Source organism: Gymnogyps californianus, chromosome 5, assembly GCF_018139145.2.
Source record: "Gymnogyps californianus isolate 813 chromosome 5, ASM1813914v2, whole genome shotgun sequence".
Classification (NCBI taxonomy): Eukaryota; Metazoa; Chordata; class Aves; order Accipitriformes; family Cathartidae; genus Gymnogyps; species Gymnogyps californianus.
Window position 1 is genome coordinate 61,625,485 of NC_059475.1, and position 19,686 is coordinate 61,645,170.

At 40.1% G+C, this 19,686-nt stretch overlaps 1 protein-coding gene across 1 annotated transcript; it reads left to right on the forward strand.

Annotated features, from left to right (window-relative positions):
- Window positions 1–6,241: 6,241 nt before the first annotated feature.
- On the forward strand, window positions 6,242–17,778 carry LOC127017034 (inverted formin-2-like). The gene is made up of 9 exons (XM_050897918.1): window positions 6,242–6,322; window positions 6,966–7,051; window positions 8,051–8,151; window positions 9,407–9,477; window positions 9,582–9,689; window positions 10,286–10,356; window positions 11,966–12,086; window positions 12,817–12,981; window positions 17,486–17,778. The coding sequence occupies exons 1-9, from the start codon at window positions 6,242–6,244 to the stop codon at window positions 17,606–17,608; spliced, it is 927 nt and encodes a 308-aa protein (XP_050753875.1). The 3' UTR covers window positions 17,609–17,778.
- Window positions 17,779–19,686: the final 1,908 nt, after the last annotated feature.

Here is a 19,686-nt window from a genome sequence, read left to right on the forward strand (position 1 = left end):
AAAGCATATTAGCTGTTTCTTGTGTAGTATTCCTTGTTTATTAGGATTTTGAAAAACAAGACTTTCCTTTACACAAACCCTGCAGCAATTTAGACGAGCACTCTGATTAAAAAAAAGAGCTTCCTAATTAATAGTCTTTTACTAATTCCTCCAATAACTTAATTAAAATAAACAAGCAGCAGAATTTTAATATGATTATTTCTAATAAGATTTTTTTTTTTTTTTTAATCAGCTCATTTTACTCCTAATATTTCTAGCAGAAAGTGGCTTATTTCTCATTAGGCTCTTTCATGGTGCTGAATCCCTCACTTGTCCTGCTGGGGTGATTACAGACATCTGTACAAGTTTAGCACAAAGACTCTGAAGTCCTAAAGGGAATACATTAAGTTGTTTACATAAATTAAATGTAAGCTTGCTTTACCTTTGGGAAAGCGTTAGTGCTTATTTGTGCAAAAAATATTTATGGAAACCAACAACAAATTAATTCAAGTAAACAGCAAATACAGTTAATACTCATTTTCTATTATAGGCCTTTGGCTTAGCTATTTTAACTGTTTCCATTTTGTATGTAAATCAAGTGTTATTTTCTGGTTGATTTAACATTTAATGTTTTTAATGTAAGTCATTCTTACTAAATTAAGATTACAAACACAAATCAAAAGTTTTATTGCTTTCTTTTGCCTTGATCCACTGGTTCACAATTTTACTGAAGCTATTGTAGGAGCTGGACACTAGTATGAACTGCTAGGTTTCAAACACAAACTGTTTCAAATTATAGCAGATGCTTTAGAGGCGTACTATGAACTAGAGATGCATCAGTTGTAGTTTTTAATGCAGCTCCCTTAAAGAGTTTTGTCTGTGTAAGTCATTACTTAAAATTGCTGTGTCAGGAGGAAAATGGTCATTCATAAGTATTAACCTAGTCCTTTGGGAACATGAACATGGTGTATATACCAAATAAGTCTCTGATCCTGCACTAAACATAAAAATGAAAGTACCCACCCAGTTAACTCCATTAAAGCTGCTGATGCTACTAACGTGTGTTTTGTTATAAACATTAAAGCTGCGTAAGAGCTGGGATGACAGGGGTCTTTGTTTCTGTCTACAAACAGTCCCTAAAAAGGCTGCACCTACTGTGTCATTTCTGGAGCGTTGATAGTTTGCTCATTGCTCCCCATTTAACATGTGGTGTCTCTACTGTTGTTGATGACCATTGCTATAGAAGTTAGCTAAAGAGAGAAATCACAAAGCAGCTACAGCTACTGAGATAAGTGTCCTAGGACACTCTTCATCCACAAGAGATGCAAGCGTTTGCAAAAGAAAAGTTCGCTCAGTCAAGCAAACAAAACCAAGTCCTGAACCAGCAAGTACTCTACTAACTTTGGTAGGTCCACTTCCATGTTCAAAATTGGGCATACATACAAGACAGGGACTGCCACATAGTCTTTTGCAAGAGGCTCTGAAAGAAACTGTATAGTCTCAGGGCAAACGTAAAGATTTGTCCTAGATGAAAATTTGGTTGAAGGGCAAAGTAAGACCATCTTACTCATTTTAATGCTTACCAGTCTTTTCCCTGTGTGGTCCCAGGTCCCTAAGCAGCTCAGCCTGAGTCCCCCCCAGCTGTAGCTTGTTTAATTTATTAGGCTATTTTGAGAGTTTCTCTCAAAATCCCCACCCTTCTGCACTCATGGTAAGTTGTGGTAACATGGTTTCTCAGGAACAAGTGACTGTGTCCCTGCTGTTTGAGAAGTCCCCTCCATAGAGCACCTGTAGCAACTTCTGTAGACGGCATCCATTTACCCCTTCAAAAGAAAAATCCCATTGAATGGCTGAGCAACAAGGGGAAAAAAGCAACCAGGTAGAGATTTACTATGCCGATAGCATTTGCTTTTCCTTTCTTATGTGTCATGACAAGAAGGTAGAAGGATCAAGAGAAGTCAAAAAAGAGCCTTATGGCCAGCAGTACTACTTTGCTCCTGACTCACACAGCTAAAACCACCATGAAATGTCACTTGTAAAGCAGATAGCAGAAATATTTCTGCTGTTTACCTTAATAGGAAAGTCACTGTTATTTCTGTTTCTTTGTGGGAGTTAGCAGTAGCCAGCAATTGTGAGGAACTTTGCTAACCCGTGCACCTCCTCGTTGTCTTGTAGAGCAGGAAAATGGGATCCGGGCAAGCCACAGAAAACCTGCTATCAAGCATGCAGTGCCCAAGTCACCACAAAACAGTGTCCAGAAGATCTGTTCAAAAGGTGAACAAATGCATTCAAGTTGATATGGACTTGGAAGAGGAGAACCCTAGTGCAGACCTGAGCCTTTGTCCAACAACTGGCCTTTCTGGGAAGCCACAGCAATCTCCAGGGAACATGCCACCTTCCCAGCAAGGTGTTTCCTCATCCTCCCAAGGACAGTCTGCCATGCCAGCTCTGCTACCACTGCTGCCAGCCCCTCCACCCCTACCCCCTGGGCGTCAGGTGCCTCCTCCACCCCTTCCAGTGCCTGGCATAAATGCCCCATCACTCCCACCTCCCCAGCCGTGCAGTAATCCCGAGTGCAGTCATCTTACTTGTGGGTATGGGGGGCAGCCCCACCCTAAGAAGACACCAACGTTGAGGATGAAGGTGTTTCACTGGCAGAAGCTCCCCTCTGATGTGGTGAGACGTACGTGCTTGTTTGTAACACTGGCTGATGGGTTCATTTACTTTGCATTCAACAAAAATGCTAATGTTGGGGGGCTAGGCCTTGACTCAGTAAGTCAGGTCACACAGGTAGTCCCATTGCTCGCTCTCAGTCCTGCAAAAAATTAGTAGTCACAAATAAACATGGAAAGCCAGGCCTTTGCCAATAAATGGAGGAAATAGTAGTTTGGGAAAAGCACTGAACTGAGGCTCTGTGGCTGCTAAAATTATCTTCTTTTAACCTCTCGGTCTCTATTTGTTACTTGTTAAAGTGATGTTGTGAGTCTGCACTAATTAAGGTTTGCAAAATGCTCTGAGTGTGTTGAGTGGAAAGATCTGTTGAACAGTCATGCTCTGTGGTTCTTCCTAATGAACTCCTGGCACATCACCGGTGAGTGTCTTCTCAGCTAAAGCTTTTAATTTTTTTTTCCTTGCACAGCCAGAAGATACACCAGCCAAGATCCGAGGCTGAAAACTCTTGTCAATAGGGCTGGGGAACCTGTACCCTCAGGGTAGGATGTAGCCTCCAACTTAATTTCATACTGACCACAGCCACGTGATTTGTGGGGTTTTTTCCCCCACACAAAGTAACACTAAGATCTGTGGTTAACATGTGGTCTGCCAAAGAGTTTTGTAAGGCCTGTTCAACCTTCAGCAAGGAGACTGTGAGCACATTTCCATTTTTTGCTGCAGCTTTTAATACTGAGTTCACACAACACAGATCTCGTAGTTGTTCTCCATTGTGCTTATCACCAAGAAAGGGGGACATCAGGGGGTAAGAACTTGCTGCTATGATAAAATACATAAATACACATGTAAAAAAACAGTTTGAGCCACATTCTGCTTTCTTGGGCAGAGATACAAATTCAGATTCATCCCCAATGTCTTCAGTGCCACTGTTGCAATCTCTCCTAAAGAAAAAGGAGGTGAGATCCTTTGTTAAAGATTCCAGTGTTGTAGACAAGCTCATGTTTTGAAGTGCCATGTGTTATTTGGATGGCTCCTGATGATTCTGATAATAATGCTGGGCTTGGGAGTCCTTATCTCTTGCAAAGAGAGACGTTTACCTAATTGGAGGCAACATCCTCTGTTTGGGTACCACAATTCTGCAATGTGTAGCCGGTCAGCAATAGCAAAAAGTATTTGGAGCAGCCCGTTAAGTTCATATGCTGCCTTCGGTTCAATGAGTCAAATGTGGCGGTAGTTTTCCAGGTTTAATTAGCCTTCAGACCTTTGGGATGCTACCTGTGGGAGCTGCCACTCTTAAATAATTAACATTTGTCCAGGACTAATGAGCATCGTATTTCATTCATCCTCTAAAGTGTTTTCCCTTCCACAAATCACACTGCCTTGAAAGTGCTCCTCTACCTCTGTGGTCCATCTTGAAGTGTTATTCTCTTCCAGAAAGCCACTCCATGTGGGCTGTGATGCCAAGCAGCAGCAAGGAGCTTGTAGAGCCTGACTACGCAAGCTTGGAGCTACTTTTCTCTGTCCTGCCAACAGCACCTAAGGAGAAAATGGGGCCAAAAATAAAGAAAACAAAAGAGGTACTTGGACTGCTCGCTTTTTGTAGAGCCTGGCAAAATTCTTGGAAGTGAAAAGCTTATTCATTCTTTATTGTTGTCAATCATTTATAATAAGAAAGTTTGAAATATTTTGATATCCATTGACTAAGATTACCTAAAAAAAGCACAAGAGAGGTTTACAATTAAACATGTTGAAGTAACTCTGCTGAGGGACAGGTCCTCATCTGAGAGAGGGAGGACATGGGAATTTCAGTATTAATTCTTATAAATCGGAATATTCTAGACAAATCGATTCCCTTCTCTATGCATTTGCCTCTTTCTCATTCTAAAATAGATCTAATGACCTGTACTGTTGTAAATTGCTCTGAGTTTGATCAGTGAAGATTGTTGATAATGTTATTACCAGAGAAGAATGAATCTCACCCAACAAACAAACAAAAGCTCTAAAATTTCTGTCAAAATCAAGGTAAATGTATTTCTAGCTGACTGCTTTTTTTCTTTTCACAGATCACATTCATAGGTCCAAAGAAAAGCCTCCTTCTGAGTATATTTCTGAAGCAATTTAAGTGGTAAGATTTGGAGAATACTATCTGAATTACTTATTTGATGTGTCTATGTGTTTATTCAGACATTAAATAAAATAAATTTAGCAGAAATACTTTACAACCACTATCTTTCTTTAGCAAGGAGTCAACTTTTTTTCCTTTTTTTTTTTTTTTTAAACTAATGAGATGTGGCAGTCTCTTTCCACTCAATTAATATCATGTCTCAAACTGGTATTAAACCTAAAATGGACCACTAATTCCTAAAGAGACAATATTCATAAATAACAGCAAAATCATGTGGAAACGTATTTTTCTTTGGTATTATTGACATAAATATCAACTGCTGGCAGCAACCGTTAGTGAAGATTCTTGATTGGAAGTTTCAAGTTACTTAATTGATTTTAAGGAGACATCTCCAGGGGTTCAGATCCAAAATCGTATATAGTTTTTATTTGCAGTTTTCTATAAATAGGAAACAGTTTCTATAATTAAACAAATGGAAATTTACCAAGTCACAGTCCTCACAGGGAGGGGAAAAAACAGAAGAAAGGAATCTGTACTGTTTTTTGGCAAAATATCTTTACTCTTAGATTCCCTGAAACTACTGCAGGATGAAGATGCACGTTCTGCTCTCTCCCTGCCCTTTGTGCAATGGCCCATGTTACGAGGGCTTCAAAAAGAAACTCAGCCTAGAAGTTCCTTTGTGTTAAGAATAAATCAGAATCAGTCAGAGGAATTTACTTTATCTTATTTTATTTCTTTTTCCATTGCAAACTGCTTCTCGGTGGGGAAGAGCTGTGCATAGCCTAATCCAGTTGCTATTTCCTCTCTCTGCATGATTCCCTGGGCAGTGGTTAAGCTCTCCTGAGAGCAGCTAGTGAGCATGGGATCAAAGAGTTGAGCTCCGCTTGCACTCGTGAGGGATGAGGCTGGTCTGCAGCCGAGTGCTGCCTCTGTTAGCGCTGGTGGCTGCAGGGAGCTGAGCTCTCCAGAGCCCAAACCAGAGCAATCTGGACTCAGTTCAGACATGTTGTCCGCCAAAGTTTCAGGCAAGGATTTTGGGTAAAACCTTCTGGGACCTTTATAAATACTTCTCAGCAGGAGGAGAGCTATTGGTTTTAGCCTTGGCTTTGCTGCAAGCAGTGGAGAAATTCAAAAGTAAATCTCTTGTCGGTGACACTGGACACCCACAGTAAAAGGAGAGCCTTCAGGGTTTGTAAAGACGAACAAAGCCCAGAAAGCACATCTAAATTATAAGGAATATTGCTTTAGGCTTAAAAAAATCCTTTGCTTTTTCATATCTCCACTGTATTTCTGAGGACTAAGATCCAAAACGTAATGGGAGGCAAGTATAGTAAGAATTACTTCATTTACTCCTACAGTGCTAGCTGAGAGACTGGGGTCTCTTCTCTTTGTCATGTTACTCATCCCTACACCGTTGCTCCACAGCACTTCTCTCTTTCCTACAGCTCTAATGAAGAGATTGCTGACATGATTCAGAAAGGGGATAGATCCAGGCTGGATGCTGAGATACTGAAGCAGCTACTTAAACTGCTACCTGAAGACCATGAGGTATCTATTAAGTGTGTTATTCTAATGGAGTTCAGTGTGTTTTGTGCTCAGCTTGAAACACTTGCACTGCTAAGGCAAGAAGCTATGACTGGATCCCACATCCTCCTGCACCATCTCAGTCAATGACCTTCCAAGGCAGAGCGATGGGAAGTCTGCCCCAGCAACAGTCTGGCCTCTTCACCCAGAGGTTAGGCATCAGCACGTTGGGAGCCTCAACACAGCTGTAGACCAAGAGCTACTCTCTATTCCCATTATTTTAATTAGATGGATGAAGTACATCAGCATTTGTGGACTTAGGTGAATAAAGAGCCTTTCAGAGCAGATTTCAATGAGGAGAAAGGGAAAGGACCCATCTTTTATAGGGGTTGCTGGACTTCTGTGCACTATAGCTTGCTGAATCTCTGCCTATGGATCAAGGATTCATCCTACAAGACACTGTACAAATGCAGGTGACCTTCCAGTCAAAACAAAACCTATGTGATTGCCCTTGCAAACCAGTTCATATATGGAATTTATTGTTCATCTGCCTCGCTCCCGTTGCCTGTGCACACAGCAAGTTCAGAAAAGCCAGTTTCATGCCTGGGAGAAGCAATGGGCACCAGAAATATTTATGTGGTTATTTTACTGTTTTATTCCCCATTAGATAAATAGCCTGCAATCTTGCAAAGAAGAAAAACCAGAACTAGCAAATGCAGATCGGTTTTATCTCCATCTTTTGGAAGTTCCTAGGTAAGCAAAATTCTCCTTGTTTCATAAGATTTGTCCTTAAGAATTAAGGTCTCTGTTTCCTGTGCTAAAGGGATGTTCCTGATATTCAGTCTTCAGGATAAATCATCTGACTGCTATTTGTAGAGCTGGTTTGAGAAACTTTTCCTTCCCAAAGGCCAAAGAGGCTTTCAGACACCTTTGGCAAACTACAGTTAAATTCACCTTGACTGTTGTACAGCTACTATCTGTATGGCATGAAGTTGCAGACTGAATCCTGCCACCAGGCTGCTGATTCACTCCACCCCTGGTTTAGAGATTCCAGTCTACCAAAGAGAGCCCACAAACCCATGAGTGAGTCACAGCAGTGCCTGTGCTTTCACCACCTCCCTCGTTTTTGCCAAGTCAGATGAAGTGCACACAGAGAAATCTTTATGGTGTTCATAAAAACATGGTGATATGTCATCATTCATAGCAACAGCCCTCCATAAATCTGATCAGTTGCCATGCCAAAACCAGAGACACTTTTCTGAAAATGTGGCTTTTCATTTTCTCAAACTTATAGCTAGCTTTAAAAGTACTTTAGAAAATGTTTTCATGGCTCTTTCACAACATTAATCCATGGTGAGGCATAAATATCATTAAACGACGTCACGGCAAAAATATTTCGAATTTCTGTTTGGGAAGTTAAAAGGAAGAACAAAAATCCTGGCTAGTGCTGCCCAGGAATTGTAAAAAAATATGGCCTCATTATGCAAGGAAGTCACTGCCAGATGTCAGTGCAACATTGCTTTCTGAAAGAAGAGATGATAACTGTTTCTAGGACATCTTTGGAAATATCTAAGTGTTTGATTTATTTATAATCCAGTTCTCGTGTTAGAGCATTAAAAAGAACATAACAATGCAGGCGCTGCACTTTGCCTAAAATGGGTTATTCTCTTGCTGAACACAAGTCAATTAATCAGGCCTGTGGGTTTTGTTTTTGTGGTGTTTGTTGGGTTTTTTTCCACTGATCTCTTTTAGCTACCAGTTGCGGATTGAATGTATGCTGATTTGTGAGGAAACAAAAATTCTGCTGGAGTGCCTGTGGCCAAAAGCACAAGCCATCAGGACAGCCTGTGAAAGTAAGTACATCAGTGCTGTGCCTATGCCCAGGCTCAGTCATGGGAAGCCTCTCTTCTACCTGAATAGCATCAGTGGTAGCATATGCTATAATCTAATCAAAATTAACCTTTTAATTGCTGAATATATAGCAAACATCAAAATGATTCTGCAGACTCCTGCTTCCAGAATTTATTCTGCAAAATTGCAATTTGTGCTGTCCTGCTCTGAAGTGGAGCTTCTGTTGACATGAATAACACAAACCTCTCTCCTATCAGTGGTTCTGCAGAGAAGAAGGAAATTTCCTTTATGTCAATGCCAGATTCTGTTTGAACATAGGTTAAATTTTTGTGTGCAGCGGAGATTTTTGTCCATAACAATGAATCGGTTCTAGTTTTTCCTCTGGTGCACACTGGTTGCAGTCCAGCTTAGCTCTGCGGTAGAGCAGGCCCCAGTGACATACCAGAATCTGGTTTGGCTTCCAAAACAGGCATCCCAGATGACATTCACCAGTGTTTCAGGATGCCCCTCCACACAAAATTAGCCTTGGTTTTAGCTCTAAGTCGGCACTTTCTTGAAGTTGCTCTTGGATTCTAGCTTCAGTTCAATAGTTTTAGAGCATCATTGACCTCCTGTTGAACAGTTAAACTGCAAAACTTTCGTTTGTGTTTGCACATAAAACTTGGCTATACCTGGCTGGCTGATGTCAGTGCTATAGTTACTCTTTACTGTGTTGCAATCAACAGCTCTCTGCAGTTCCACCCTGTCGTCCCCGTCCCCCCTCCATCCCGTTGCGTGGGTCAGCGTTTCTGTTCTCGTTCTGCCAAAAACTTTATTCTTACCCCAGAATCTCCTGCTAAAATGCACAGCTTCTGGTTATCACTCTCACTAACGATGATAACGAGGCAAAAAGCCCTTTGCCTTTCTTAACCTACACTAATATGTGCTGGAAATGGGGGCTACAGATTTTCACAAGTTTATACACTTTCTCATATGTGGTTCTCCCTCATAAGCAGCTGCAGGGATGACACGTCTATACTCCAAACTTGATGGGAAAACTAGTTTTCCATCTATTTGTAGAGAAGACACCACAATAGAAACTTACTCATTCTACTTCCATTCAGCTGATTTATTTCTGGACTGGTATATTTCCAAATCCATAACAATGGCTTGACATAATCTTGGATGAGAATTTTGTTACCCACACTGTCAAACCTAAGGAAAATCCTATTTCAGATAATTTAATTTATTGAAAATGTCTCTCTTTTTATTCTTCAGCACTTCTTACCAGTCACCGACTGCCAGTTTTCTGTCAATTGATTCTTAAAGTTGGAAACTTTCTGAACTATGTAAGTAAACTGATTTCTTTAATTGCTATATTTCTAAAGATAACAGAAAACACAAACGTAAGACTTGGAAACTGAAGGAAGGAACTTTTTTCTGTATCTTCCAGGGGCATCACACTGGAGATGCTGGAGGTTTTAAAATTAGTGCCTTGCTCAGACTAACAGAAACAAAAGCAAACCAAAGCCACATTACTCTGCTTCATCATATTTTGGAGGTACAACAAAACTGTGAAATTATTCCTGCGTGCATTATTCTCAAATATTCATTCCCCAGAAACTAAGGGGCTTTGACCTCAGTAGCACCCCACCATAGGTATCTGGAGGGTGAGCCTCTGTGCCTGAAATACGATGAAAACTTTTCCACCACTCTCTGTGTAGACAGGATCAAATCCATATGCAGTAATGTTTAAAGAGTGAACACTAGGTTTCCTTTCTCAAGTTTGCTTAACATGTCTGCTTGCTGTTTTCTTTCTCCTCTTCTCCAACTGCTCTCTTGTGTTGACATGTCTCCCAAATGCATCTGTCAAATGAAATTAATTTTAGTGGTATGAAGACAAAATCTCAGGTCAGCTTGCGCCCTGTGGCAGCACATGGGATGTAAGCCTGAGCAGTTAAAAGAGCCTTTTGCTTTCTTTTTAACTCCCTATGGGTGCCAACATGAGAAAAAGAATGAACGAGACTAAATTTACCCCTACGCTTATAAGAATGAAAATTGAAGTGTTAATTTTTCAGTCCTGATGCTGTCCAGCTGAAAAACTTTCATTCTCTTTGACTGACTGTGCAAAGTAACCATTTTTCACTTCAATTTTAGGAGGTTGAAAAAAACCACACAGATCTGCTGCAGCTTCCCAGAGATCTTGACTTTGTTTCCAAGGCAGCAGGGTAGGACATTATTGTTTGTTTTTGTCATGTATGAATTGCCAACCTCTTTAAAGCCAACAAGGAGCTGAGTCATTTTATGGTGGTGTAATAAGGTCACAGCACTTCTCTGCTGTGGGAGAGAGAAGTTCCCTCCTAACACCAAACTGCTGAGATTTATAAATCAACCTCGTTAAGACTTTTTATGTGGAGCTCAGTGTGATTTTTCTTTCGGATGATTCAGTACTACCTGAGAAGTAAAACTGTGCAAATAGTGAAATCCCTCATTTTCAAGGGCCGGATTCTTCTTCCACATACTACAATAGAAACATATCTTCCCTGAAATTTCTCAGTCATATTCATGTGCAAGCCCATCAGGAGGTACATGCGCAGAGCTGGTGTAAGAGGGAATGATTGGGGTGACTTTCTGGCAATTGGGGACCTCAGGAGTCCCGGAGTTCAGTATCAGCACAAGTTTCTAATGTATGTGGGTAGAAAGAAAAAATCTGTTTCTGCAGACTTTCCCCATGTGCCTGAAAGCCTCATGAGTCTAACGCCAGCTCCTTCTGTTTAGCTCAGAAGAATCACATGGAGATATGTTAAATTACACTAATCAGAATCCACATTTATAGCACCAGGATTAACATTTTTTAATCCTGTTATGAATTCATAGGAACCTTGCAGTGTTTTACATTTCCTTGTAACTAGAAGCAGGGGTAACTTTTAAATCTGGAGATGGATTGACATTTGTTAAGTAGCGGCTAAATTATTTAAAAAAAAAGTATTTTTATTCAGTAATGCAACAGAAAATATTATGGCTTTTGTGAGTTATCTGTGCAGAACTTAAGTTGGATGTTGTTTTGAAACAGGAATTTCTTTTTGGGTTGTGTCATAATAGAAATACTTCTGTTACCTGAAACTAAACCTTGCTGGTCAATGATATAAATGTGCTCTTTTTTATAAAGTAATTGCCCTCTAGTTTAGTCAAACTCTCAAACTTACAAAATTGGCTTGCTAATCAACCTGTGGAGAACTGTTTGCAATGCTAATCCTGCAAGGGACTCTTCTAATGCTGCTCACATCTGGATGCACCGTGAAACACCATGTCAGGTTTTGCTCATTCAGTATTTTTTGTCTGGCACAAAGAGTAGGTCGGAACCATAGAAGATGTTGGTTCGGCAGTGTAATATGTTTGGGTCTCCACATGAGCTAAATGAACTCGGAAAAGAGATACAATTTTGGACTATAAATAGATTAGGAAGAAAAGGCAAGGAGGGAAGAGAACCAGCTGAGTAAGGACAGTATTGGCACAAGGGAGATGAACATGTGTTGCCTATGAATAAAAATAGGCCGGAAATTTTGGAGGAGTTTTTTGAATACTAGAACAGTGAGGTTCTTCCACAGTCTGTCCAGGGAGTTAGTGAGGGCAAAAGCACAGATTCTTTCTTAGATGAGGGTTTGAGCACATAGAAAAGGATTTATATAGAGGACAACTACCTGCAAAAGCAGGGTCTGGGTTGGACGATTAATTCTACATTCATTTGCAGAGATGATACTGTTTATAATAATCTTAACTTAATGAACACAAAAGACTCACCCCTTCAATGTACTGTCCCTTTTGTGGACCTTTCAGAATCCACTTAGACGTTATGCGGGCTGAGGCAAGTGCCAATTTGAAGAAACTGTTGGAAATAGAGAAGCGTTTATTTTTGTCAACAGACGATTTAAAAATACAGCATGCAAAATCTGTTCAAGTAAGTAATGTGGGTGTGACACACTTCCCATCCTTCTTCCTAAACACTTTAAATCTCTTCTCAAAGGCACTGTAATTCAGGTTGCAAATGGACATAGAGCTCTATGGGAAAGGGGTCATAACTACACTTCCCCTGCGCCCTGGTGGAAGGAGCATCCCAGATTTTCCTCCACTTCTGTAATGTGGTATTGTGATAAGGAGACAGCTGAGGCCCAGTCAGCTTTGTGTGTGGGCAAAAGAAAGGAAGGCCCTAAAAATGAAATGTAGGATGCAACTATAAATGCGTACAGTGCAGTACAGAAGCATGTTTTGTCTCACTGTTCTTTGGGGGGAAAAAAGTTAACAGATTTGCAATATTCTTTTTTTTTTTTTTGCACATATTTCCAAAAATCCTAGCTTTTCATGTTCTCAAAACAAGGTCACTTAACTAAAGCTAAAAGGCAGAAATCCTGGTGCTGTATCTCCCTTGATCAGTCATCCCAGGTTGTGCCAAATTCCCATGTGGTTGTATGGTAAAAGTGGCAACATACAATGAGTTGCTTTGGGCCACATGAAACCAGGGGAAATGCAGATGGTTCGATTAAGAAGAAAATATTACACATTGTGAACCAATCTTAATTGTCAGTTCTTTAAAAACTGACTGCTCTGTGTTAACTGGCTTGAGTCTTCTGGGCAGCTCAGAATATACTACATCTTAATATGCATAAATTGTGTTGCAAACTGTGTCTCAGGGCAGTCTCGATGCTTCAAAGGACCTGCAGAAGGAGTTTGCCACCATTGAAAAGAAGAAGGAAGAACTTGCTGATTATCTTTGTGAAGACCGAAAAAAATTGTCTTTGGAAGATGTATTTAGCACAATGAAAACCTTCAGACAGCTCTTCCTCAAGGCCTTACAGGTGGTTTGCATTTGTGACTGTTTAGAAATAGATTGAGAACTTTTTTTTTTTTTTTTTAAAGTGAGCAAGAATTTCTTTTTTCTTCTACTCAAGCTGGGCTACCTAAACCCTAGCTGCAGAAGTAAATGAAAGTAACTGTTTATTTGCTTGCAGCAAGAAATGAACATGTGGGCAAATATAAAATGTGATTTATTTTTTTTGCTATGGAGAACTAAGAACCCTCCAAGTTGTTGTTCCCACTGTAAAATTATTAATTAGGCCTCAATGCAATAGAAGCTTAGTGGCATGTGAAAGAATGAGCAGCCTGACATGCTTTATAGGCTTTGCCAATAGGCAAAAGGTAAATTTTCCAATAGGCAAAGCCTAATTGGAAGATATGTTTACATGTAGGTATTTCATTGTATTAGTTGGTTCAAAAAAGTATGTTTTGTGTTTCCTACAAAACTATGAATCTCCCAAGTGATTACATTTGGCACTTTATTAATTTATAAGGCTTTACTCCTTGCAATAAGGAGTAAGAAAACAGCAACTTCACCATAAAAGTTGTGTAGAGCACCTTCCAATTAGTAAGCCTCCAGTAAACCTCCATTTCACATCCCCTACTACATACTTCACACCTGAACTAATGTACTTCCTCTAGGGTTTTCTTAATGCCAGGCGATAGTGGCTTCACATTTATATATTTTTAATAGCAACAATCACCCACTCCTGTGCTGACTCCAGAAGAGCCCCAGACTGGATTTGCCATCTATACAGAATCATCCACATTACAAGAAGTATTGCAAGAATAGACAACTATGCTGGGCAATGTCAAGGCAAGAGAGGCCAAAGGAGTGCTTTAGGGCAGATCGTAGTTTCAGATGAAAACAAAGGAGCTTCTGAGGAAGTGTTGGAAGACGAAAGATGAAAAATATATCCTGTAATGTTCCCACTACCTGCTTCTCCTGTGAGGCACTGGGCTCCAATTTTGCAAGTGATACAGCTACCCAGGCTCCGAAACGATGCGATAGCGCCACAGACAGTCTGGAAAATAAACCCTACAAACCACAGATCCTTTGGCAATACACTTGATCCTTAGGGTTCCTAAAACTCTAGCCAGGAAGGAAAGAATTAAGGGAGTCAAGAACATAATGGCTCAGCATCTGTGGAGAGCTATACTGGCAAATTGCTGTGAAGGGTAAATCCAGCAACTGCAGTTCTTTTAAGAAACAGTTCCAATAAAGGTTATGTAGTGTCCTAGTACAGTTGCAGAAGATTTAAACTATGTTTTTGGGTGCTGCTTGTTCACAGCCAGGTGGGAGCAACTAGAAAGAAGCTTCTTTTTATCTACTCAGCATGTAAATTCCCTTTCATCCTATTTTTGGTTCCATTTCTCAGCAGCACCTCACCTCAAAGGTACCACAGCTGTTAGCCACATTGTATGCATCTCTGTTACCTCCGCTGCAGATCTGTAATGTAATCTCCTCTCCCTTCTTGCCTTGCTTTCTCCCTATCACTGTAGTAAAGATACTGTCTGTGCTTGAAACAGCAACATGCTCAAAAGTTGAAGGTTTTAATTTTTAAAGCATCTTTTTGATCTGTGATTTTGATTTTTACACTAGAATCAGCCACATGCATCATCTCTTTCCAGTGCCATTTGACATAAGCTTTAAGGCTAAGGTGTAACTTTTACTTAGAGATGAGTCTTCTGTGTAAAGCCCTACCTACTGTGTAAAGCTCTTAGCCCTACCAAAATCATTAGTGCTATCTTTCCATTCTCACATCAAATAAGAAGGGAAATAATTTTGATAAATAGTGATCCTTCATGGCTCCTAAGCTTACCTAGAGAGATAATGGGTTTGTTACTTCTTTGTTTAAACAAAATCCTTCTCCATTCCGTGAGGGTTCTTTCTCGTTTCTTATCCTTCAGGTAACAAAAACTGAGCTACACAAATGAAATTACTATAATAAGGATCTGCCCTCTTCCTCTCCATCTACTTGAAGAGGTGAAAAACCAAAACTTTTCAAACACCCAAATGATCCCAAAACTGACACAGTGAAAAGGAGCTGGTTCATCACCCAGGGCTGACGACTGTTTCCCCAGTTCTCAAAAAATAAAAGGAGCAGATGGCAGGAGGAAGGAGACGGGGAGAAAATAGCTTCCCAGCTTAGAGATAAAGAAACAGAATTGGAGATACACTGAGAACTGAGTTGTAAAATTGTGAGGAAAAGAAACGCTGTGTGATTATAGGGGATTGGGAAAAACATTTGATTTCCCTTAGCACTTGCAGCTGTTCAAAGAGGGGAGCTCCCAACAAAGAGGCTGTCTAATCTCAGGAAAAGGAGAAAAAATGTTAAACAAAGTCTGCTCTAGGAAGTACTCAGCTGATGACAGAGGTTATACAGACAGCTCTGCACAGGGATCGTTCCTCTGAGTGCTCCCCTCGGATAAGCGAGCTGGAGCAGCTGCCCCTCAGTAGGGTGCATACGGTGTTGGAACAGGATGTGCTTGAGATAGTGTGGGGATAAACAGTTGTCATGGAGCATCTTTTAATTCAAAGATTAAACAAGTATCTAACGTCCCACAAAGTGCAAATCCAAAGTGACACCTCTCTTTCATTTAATCTCACCCATACAGCTGCCTTCAGTAATCCAGGAGATGGAGAAGGGATTGTGAATATTCATTCCTCTGCCTTGCTACCACTTTACCCTGTTGGGCTTTCTTGTGTCGAAGAAACTCTGTTAACAGTGTGTTTGCATTGAATCGTTATGGGTTTTTTGGGTTTTTTCTTTCATTTCTCTGAACAATTCAGTTCAGGCTTGCTCAATCCATAAATTTATTCCTAATGTGTTTCGGTTTTTTCTCAGTACTCTGTGTGTGCTGCTCAAGTAGCAGGACAATGTATCCCTGAATTCACCTCCTTTATTTCTTGTGGCATGTTACATAGAGACATTCTCCCAGGGCCCACAGATCTGCAGGTGTCTCAACAGCCATAATATCTCAAAGACATTATGCTAAGACACAGCAGGAATTTATCAGGCAAGCACACAGGAGGCATACAGTGATGAAAGGCTTTTAGCCTCTCCAGAAGACTTCACCGCCTGTACCTCATTCTTTCAGAAGCATCCTCCATTCAGGGCAAATATATCCTTTTCTTTCGTTGTCAAGAGTACACCATTCTTCTCTCCTTTCCTAGGCATCCAGTGAAGGTCCCCATAACCTTGAGCCTATAATGCTCTTATATTTCAGAGAGACTATTAATGTTCACAAGTTTTCTTTATTTGTCTGGAAATTTCTTTGGACCAAAGGATGCTAGGCTTTTACTTTATAGAAAGGCTCCAAGAAACTTGTGCATGTTTCCTGGGACTTCTTCAGCCCATCTTATGGAAATAGTAGCAGACGATCCATAGCAATCAAGCAAATCTATCACTATACTGGGAAAATGTCTTTTCTGCTGCCAAACTCTCTGCAGAGGAGACCAGACTTGTCTCACGAAGAACCCTATCTGCACCAAATCATCAACATCTTCCTGGACATTATTAAATTTTGTAATATGACACAGCAGCACCCTCCTCTTAACATCACAAATCTCTATGACAGCAGGCCTAATAACTACTGATCTACCTACAACACGTAGATTAGCTACTGACTGGTTGCAATCAAAAGCAGGCAAGCTTCCAGGTGTTGGTGGCAATGTTCTGATGATGATTGCAGCTCTGGAACAAGGACTGCATAAGCTTTTAAGAAAATGGCTTTTGTCATCTTGATGTTCTGCTACAGTTATCCCAGTTGTTCAGAACTATCCTCTCCTACGATTGTGCTACTTATCAAAACCCAGAAATACTCTTCCACTGAGTAAAGGTCTTTCTTTACTAGGAGTAATCATTTGATTTCTTTCTCTTCCTCCATTAATCATATCATCCCAGTACCAGTAGCTCTGTGGAAACCAGAGTCCTGCCTGTCTGCATAAATCCCAACAGGATTTAGGCCATCCTGGCAGTTGTATGACGGGTACCAACAGACATCCAGCTTGGACTCTGCCACTGAACACTAGTGCAGAAATACAGCTGGCAAATTTAATGGGTGCCTGAAGAGAAACTGTGAATTGCTGTTTAACACGGTTGAAGAGTTCCTGAAATTTCTGGTAGAAATCCCTGAATACAAACAATATAAAATCAAGGTTGCTATGCGATAAATCTCTAGAATGCTAAATAAATTAAACTAATGTTCTGTTTTGTGGACAAAGGGACTAATTAAGAAGAATGCATTTCAGTCCGTAGTCGAACGTTGCAGTTAAAGCTAATGAAATAGTTTGCTGGTAACATCATCATATGGAGAAGGCCAAAGGGATTGACCAGGAAGCTCTGTTCTGCTATTTACCCTCAAACCCCAGCAGCTGAGAGTTTAAAGTGTGCACAGGGCATATTCAGAATAGCTATTCATTGCAAATTGAGAGTTTCTTAACCAGCTTTTCCTTCAGTAACTCTTATTTATTTTTTTATTTGTCATGCTGTCTGAATGCAGGAAAATCAAGAAAGGAAGGAGCAAGCTGCAAAGTCTGAGAAAAGGAAGAAACAGCTTAAAGGAGAAGATGCAAAGAGGCTAAAGGGAGAGCATGGAAAGAGCAGTACATTTAACAAAAATTGATTCTGGTTGTATTAGCTAGTCTTTTGTTAATTAGGAGGAAATTATCTGTTTAGCTGTGGCTGATCTGATACAATGAGAGTGATTTAGCTATGGATGATGTAGTTGTCAAGCTGACAGTATAGTGAGACATCAATTTTCAAGTGCATATGAATGCTTGGAAGAACTCATGATAGGGATATTAGAAAAAATATCACCCCCAATGAGCAAGTTACTACCATTTTGCTTAGAGGTGGGTGATACCTGCTATTGCTCTGAATAGTTGTTGGAAGACTTTTAGGGGTATAGAAAGTTGCACATACTTGAACTTCAAGCTGTGCTGTGTCACTGTGGTAGGCAAGTTGTGTCACCTGTTACTGTTACCACAACATTTGCTTTTTTCTGATTAGAGATCTGATTCCTCAAAGCGGTTATGTGTGTGCTTAAAGGAGCGTCTGTGCTTTCTGCAGAACAGCTGATTGACATAAATGCAGAAAAGTGTTTGCTGTGCTGGGCCTACCTGGGTGTGAAGCATTTCTAGTGCTAACGTTGGCACGTGTGTATATTAAAATTTTATTTTGGCAAATACTTGACATCCACTTTTCTTGAAGATTTCTGCCAATAACATTTGGTTACGATTCTTGATTCTTCAGAGAACCACTGCAAAAAAGGCATTAGTAAATCTGAGTGGAGTTCATGTAAATATTACACTAGATGCTCACCCCTTGGAAGACTGTGTTTTTCCTTGTATCTGGTGTCTAAATAAATGGCCTTCTTTTAGCTCCTCTTTCACAGTTACTCATCTTTAGAAACACATTTTAAAAATACATAAAATTCATTGAAAACTGACCAAAACAGAGTTTTCAATATTGTCTTGACAAGCTGTACTGCAAATGTTTTACATACTTTGCAATCATAACATGCTTAATGTAAAGCTGCAGATTAAAACAATAAACCTTTTTGCTGTAAATACAGAAAAGTAACTTAGTATATGGTAAAATAAAATTATAAAGCGACGTTCAGCAGCCGTAGGGATTAAAGGTGTGCTTCAACCCTGTGAAGAGAAGGAGCACCAGACAAGAAGAATGTTCTGCACTTCCAATACACAGTTTAGATGGAATTGTCATTATTTTTGGTCCTTTGTGAGAAGGTGGATTTAATTCTTGGGGTATAAACTTAAACATGAGAGAGCATTTAGACTCTGAATTATTTTTCAGTACTTATTTTAGAAAACTGTGTGTAGTACTGGTGACAATGAGAATCAGGCATTTTTTTAATCTATTTTAATCTCCATCAGGATATGGTGACATAAATTATAGTGGGTATCAGATCTGGCATGGCAGGATGTTGGAGCTCATCTTAACATTCTTCAGTCTATGTAAAACTTCTTTTTTTTTATCATATAATTAGCAAGTTAAGTAATTATTTTCTGCACTTATTTTCTGAAGGAGGGAACGAAAAGACAGTAAATCTGGTGAAACCCTATTAGCATGTGCTTACAGGATTATCAAGGCCTGGTTCCACAAAGAATTAAGTACACCTTTAACTTTGCAGGTATCTCCCGTGAAGCCAGCAATATACAGCACACGGGGTAATCCTGTGCATAAATCTTTAAGGCCCCAATCCGACAGTCTTTGAATCTCTGACCTTAACTCCAGTCACATGCTCTGTCAGTGTCAATATCTGGTTTATCCAGTTGTCTGAGGATCATTTCTCTGCAGTTGACAGATCTGCCACGGCCAGCACACAGCAGCGAAGTCTCTTAGGGCAGGCAGTAATCTCGCTCTCCTGAGTTCAAACAGAAGAGGTGAAGGCAGAAGCATCCATCACTGATGTATTATTAACAGATTACAAGGGAGAGCTTGCAGCTACTGAAAATTGCTGAGAACCAAGCTGAGTCAGAAATTGTTACCAAAATTCAAATGTATGGCACGATTAAGAGAACAGAGCAATATCCTACTTCATTCCATGTATTAAAAACAGCTTTTCTGTGAATAAAATTTAAGATACAATTTCCTAAAAAAAGTTTGGTGACAGACTTCTGCTGATTCCAGAGACTCAGACATCTAGGGTTTTTTTTAACTCCTCTGAACATGTTTCCA

Bases quoted from the DNA above. Each gene is read 5' to 3' on its own strand.
- LOC127017034 (XM_050897918.1), top strand. From the start codon at position 6,242: ATGATTCAGAAAGGGGATAGATCCAGGCTGGATGCTGAGATACTGAAG. The intron at 7,052-8,050 runs GTAAGCAAAATT...GATCTCTTTTAG, and splicing joins CATCTTTTGGAAGTTCCTAG to CTACCAGTTGCGGATTGAAT. The intron at 9,690-10,285 runs GTACAACAAAAC...CTTCAATTTTAG, and splicing joins TGCTTCATCATATTTTGGAG to GAGGTTGAAAAAAACCACAC.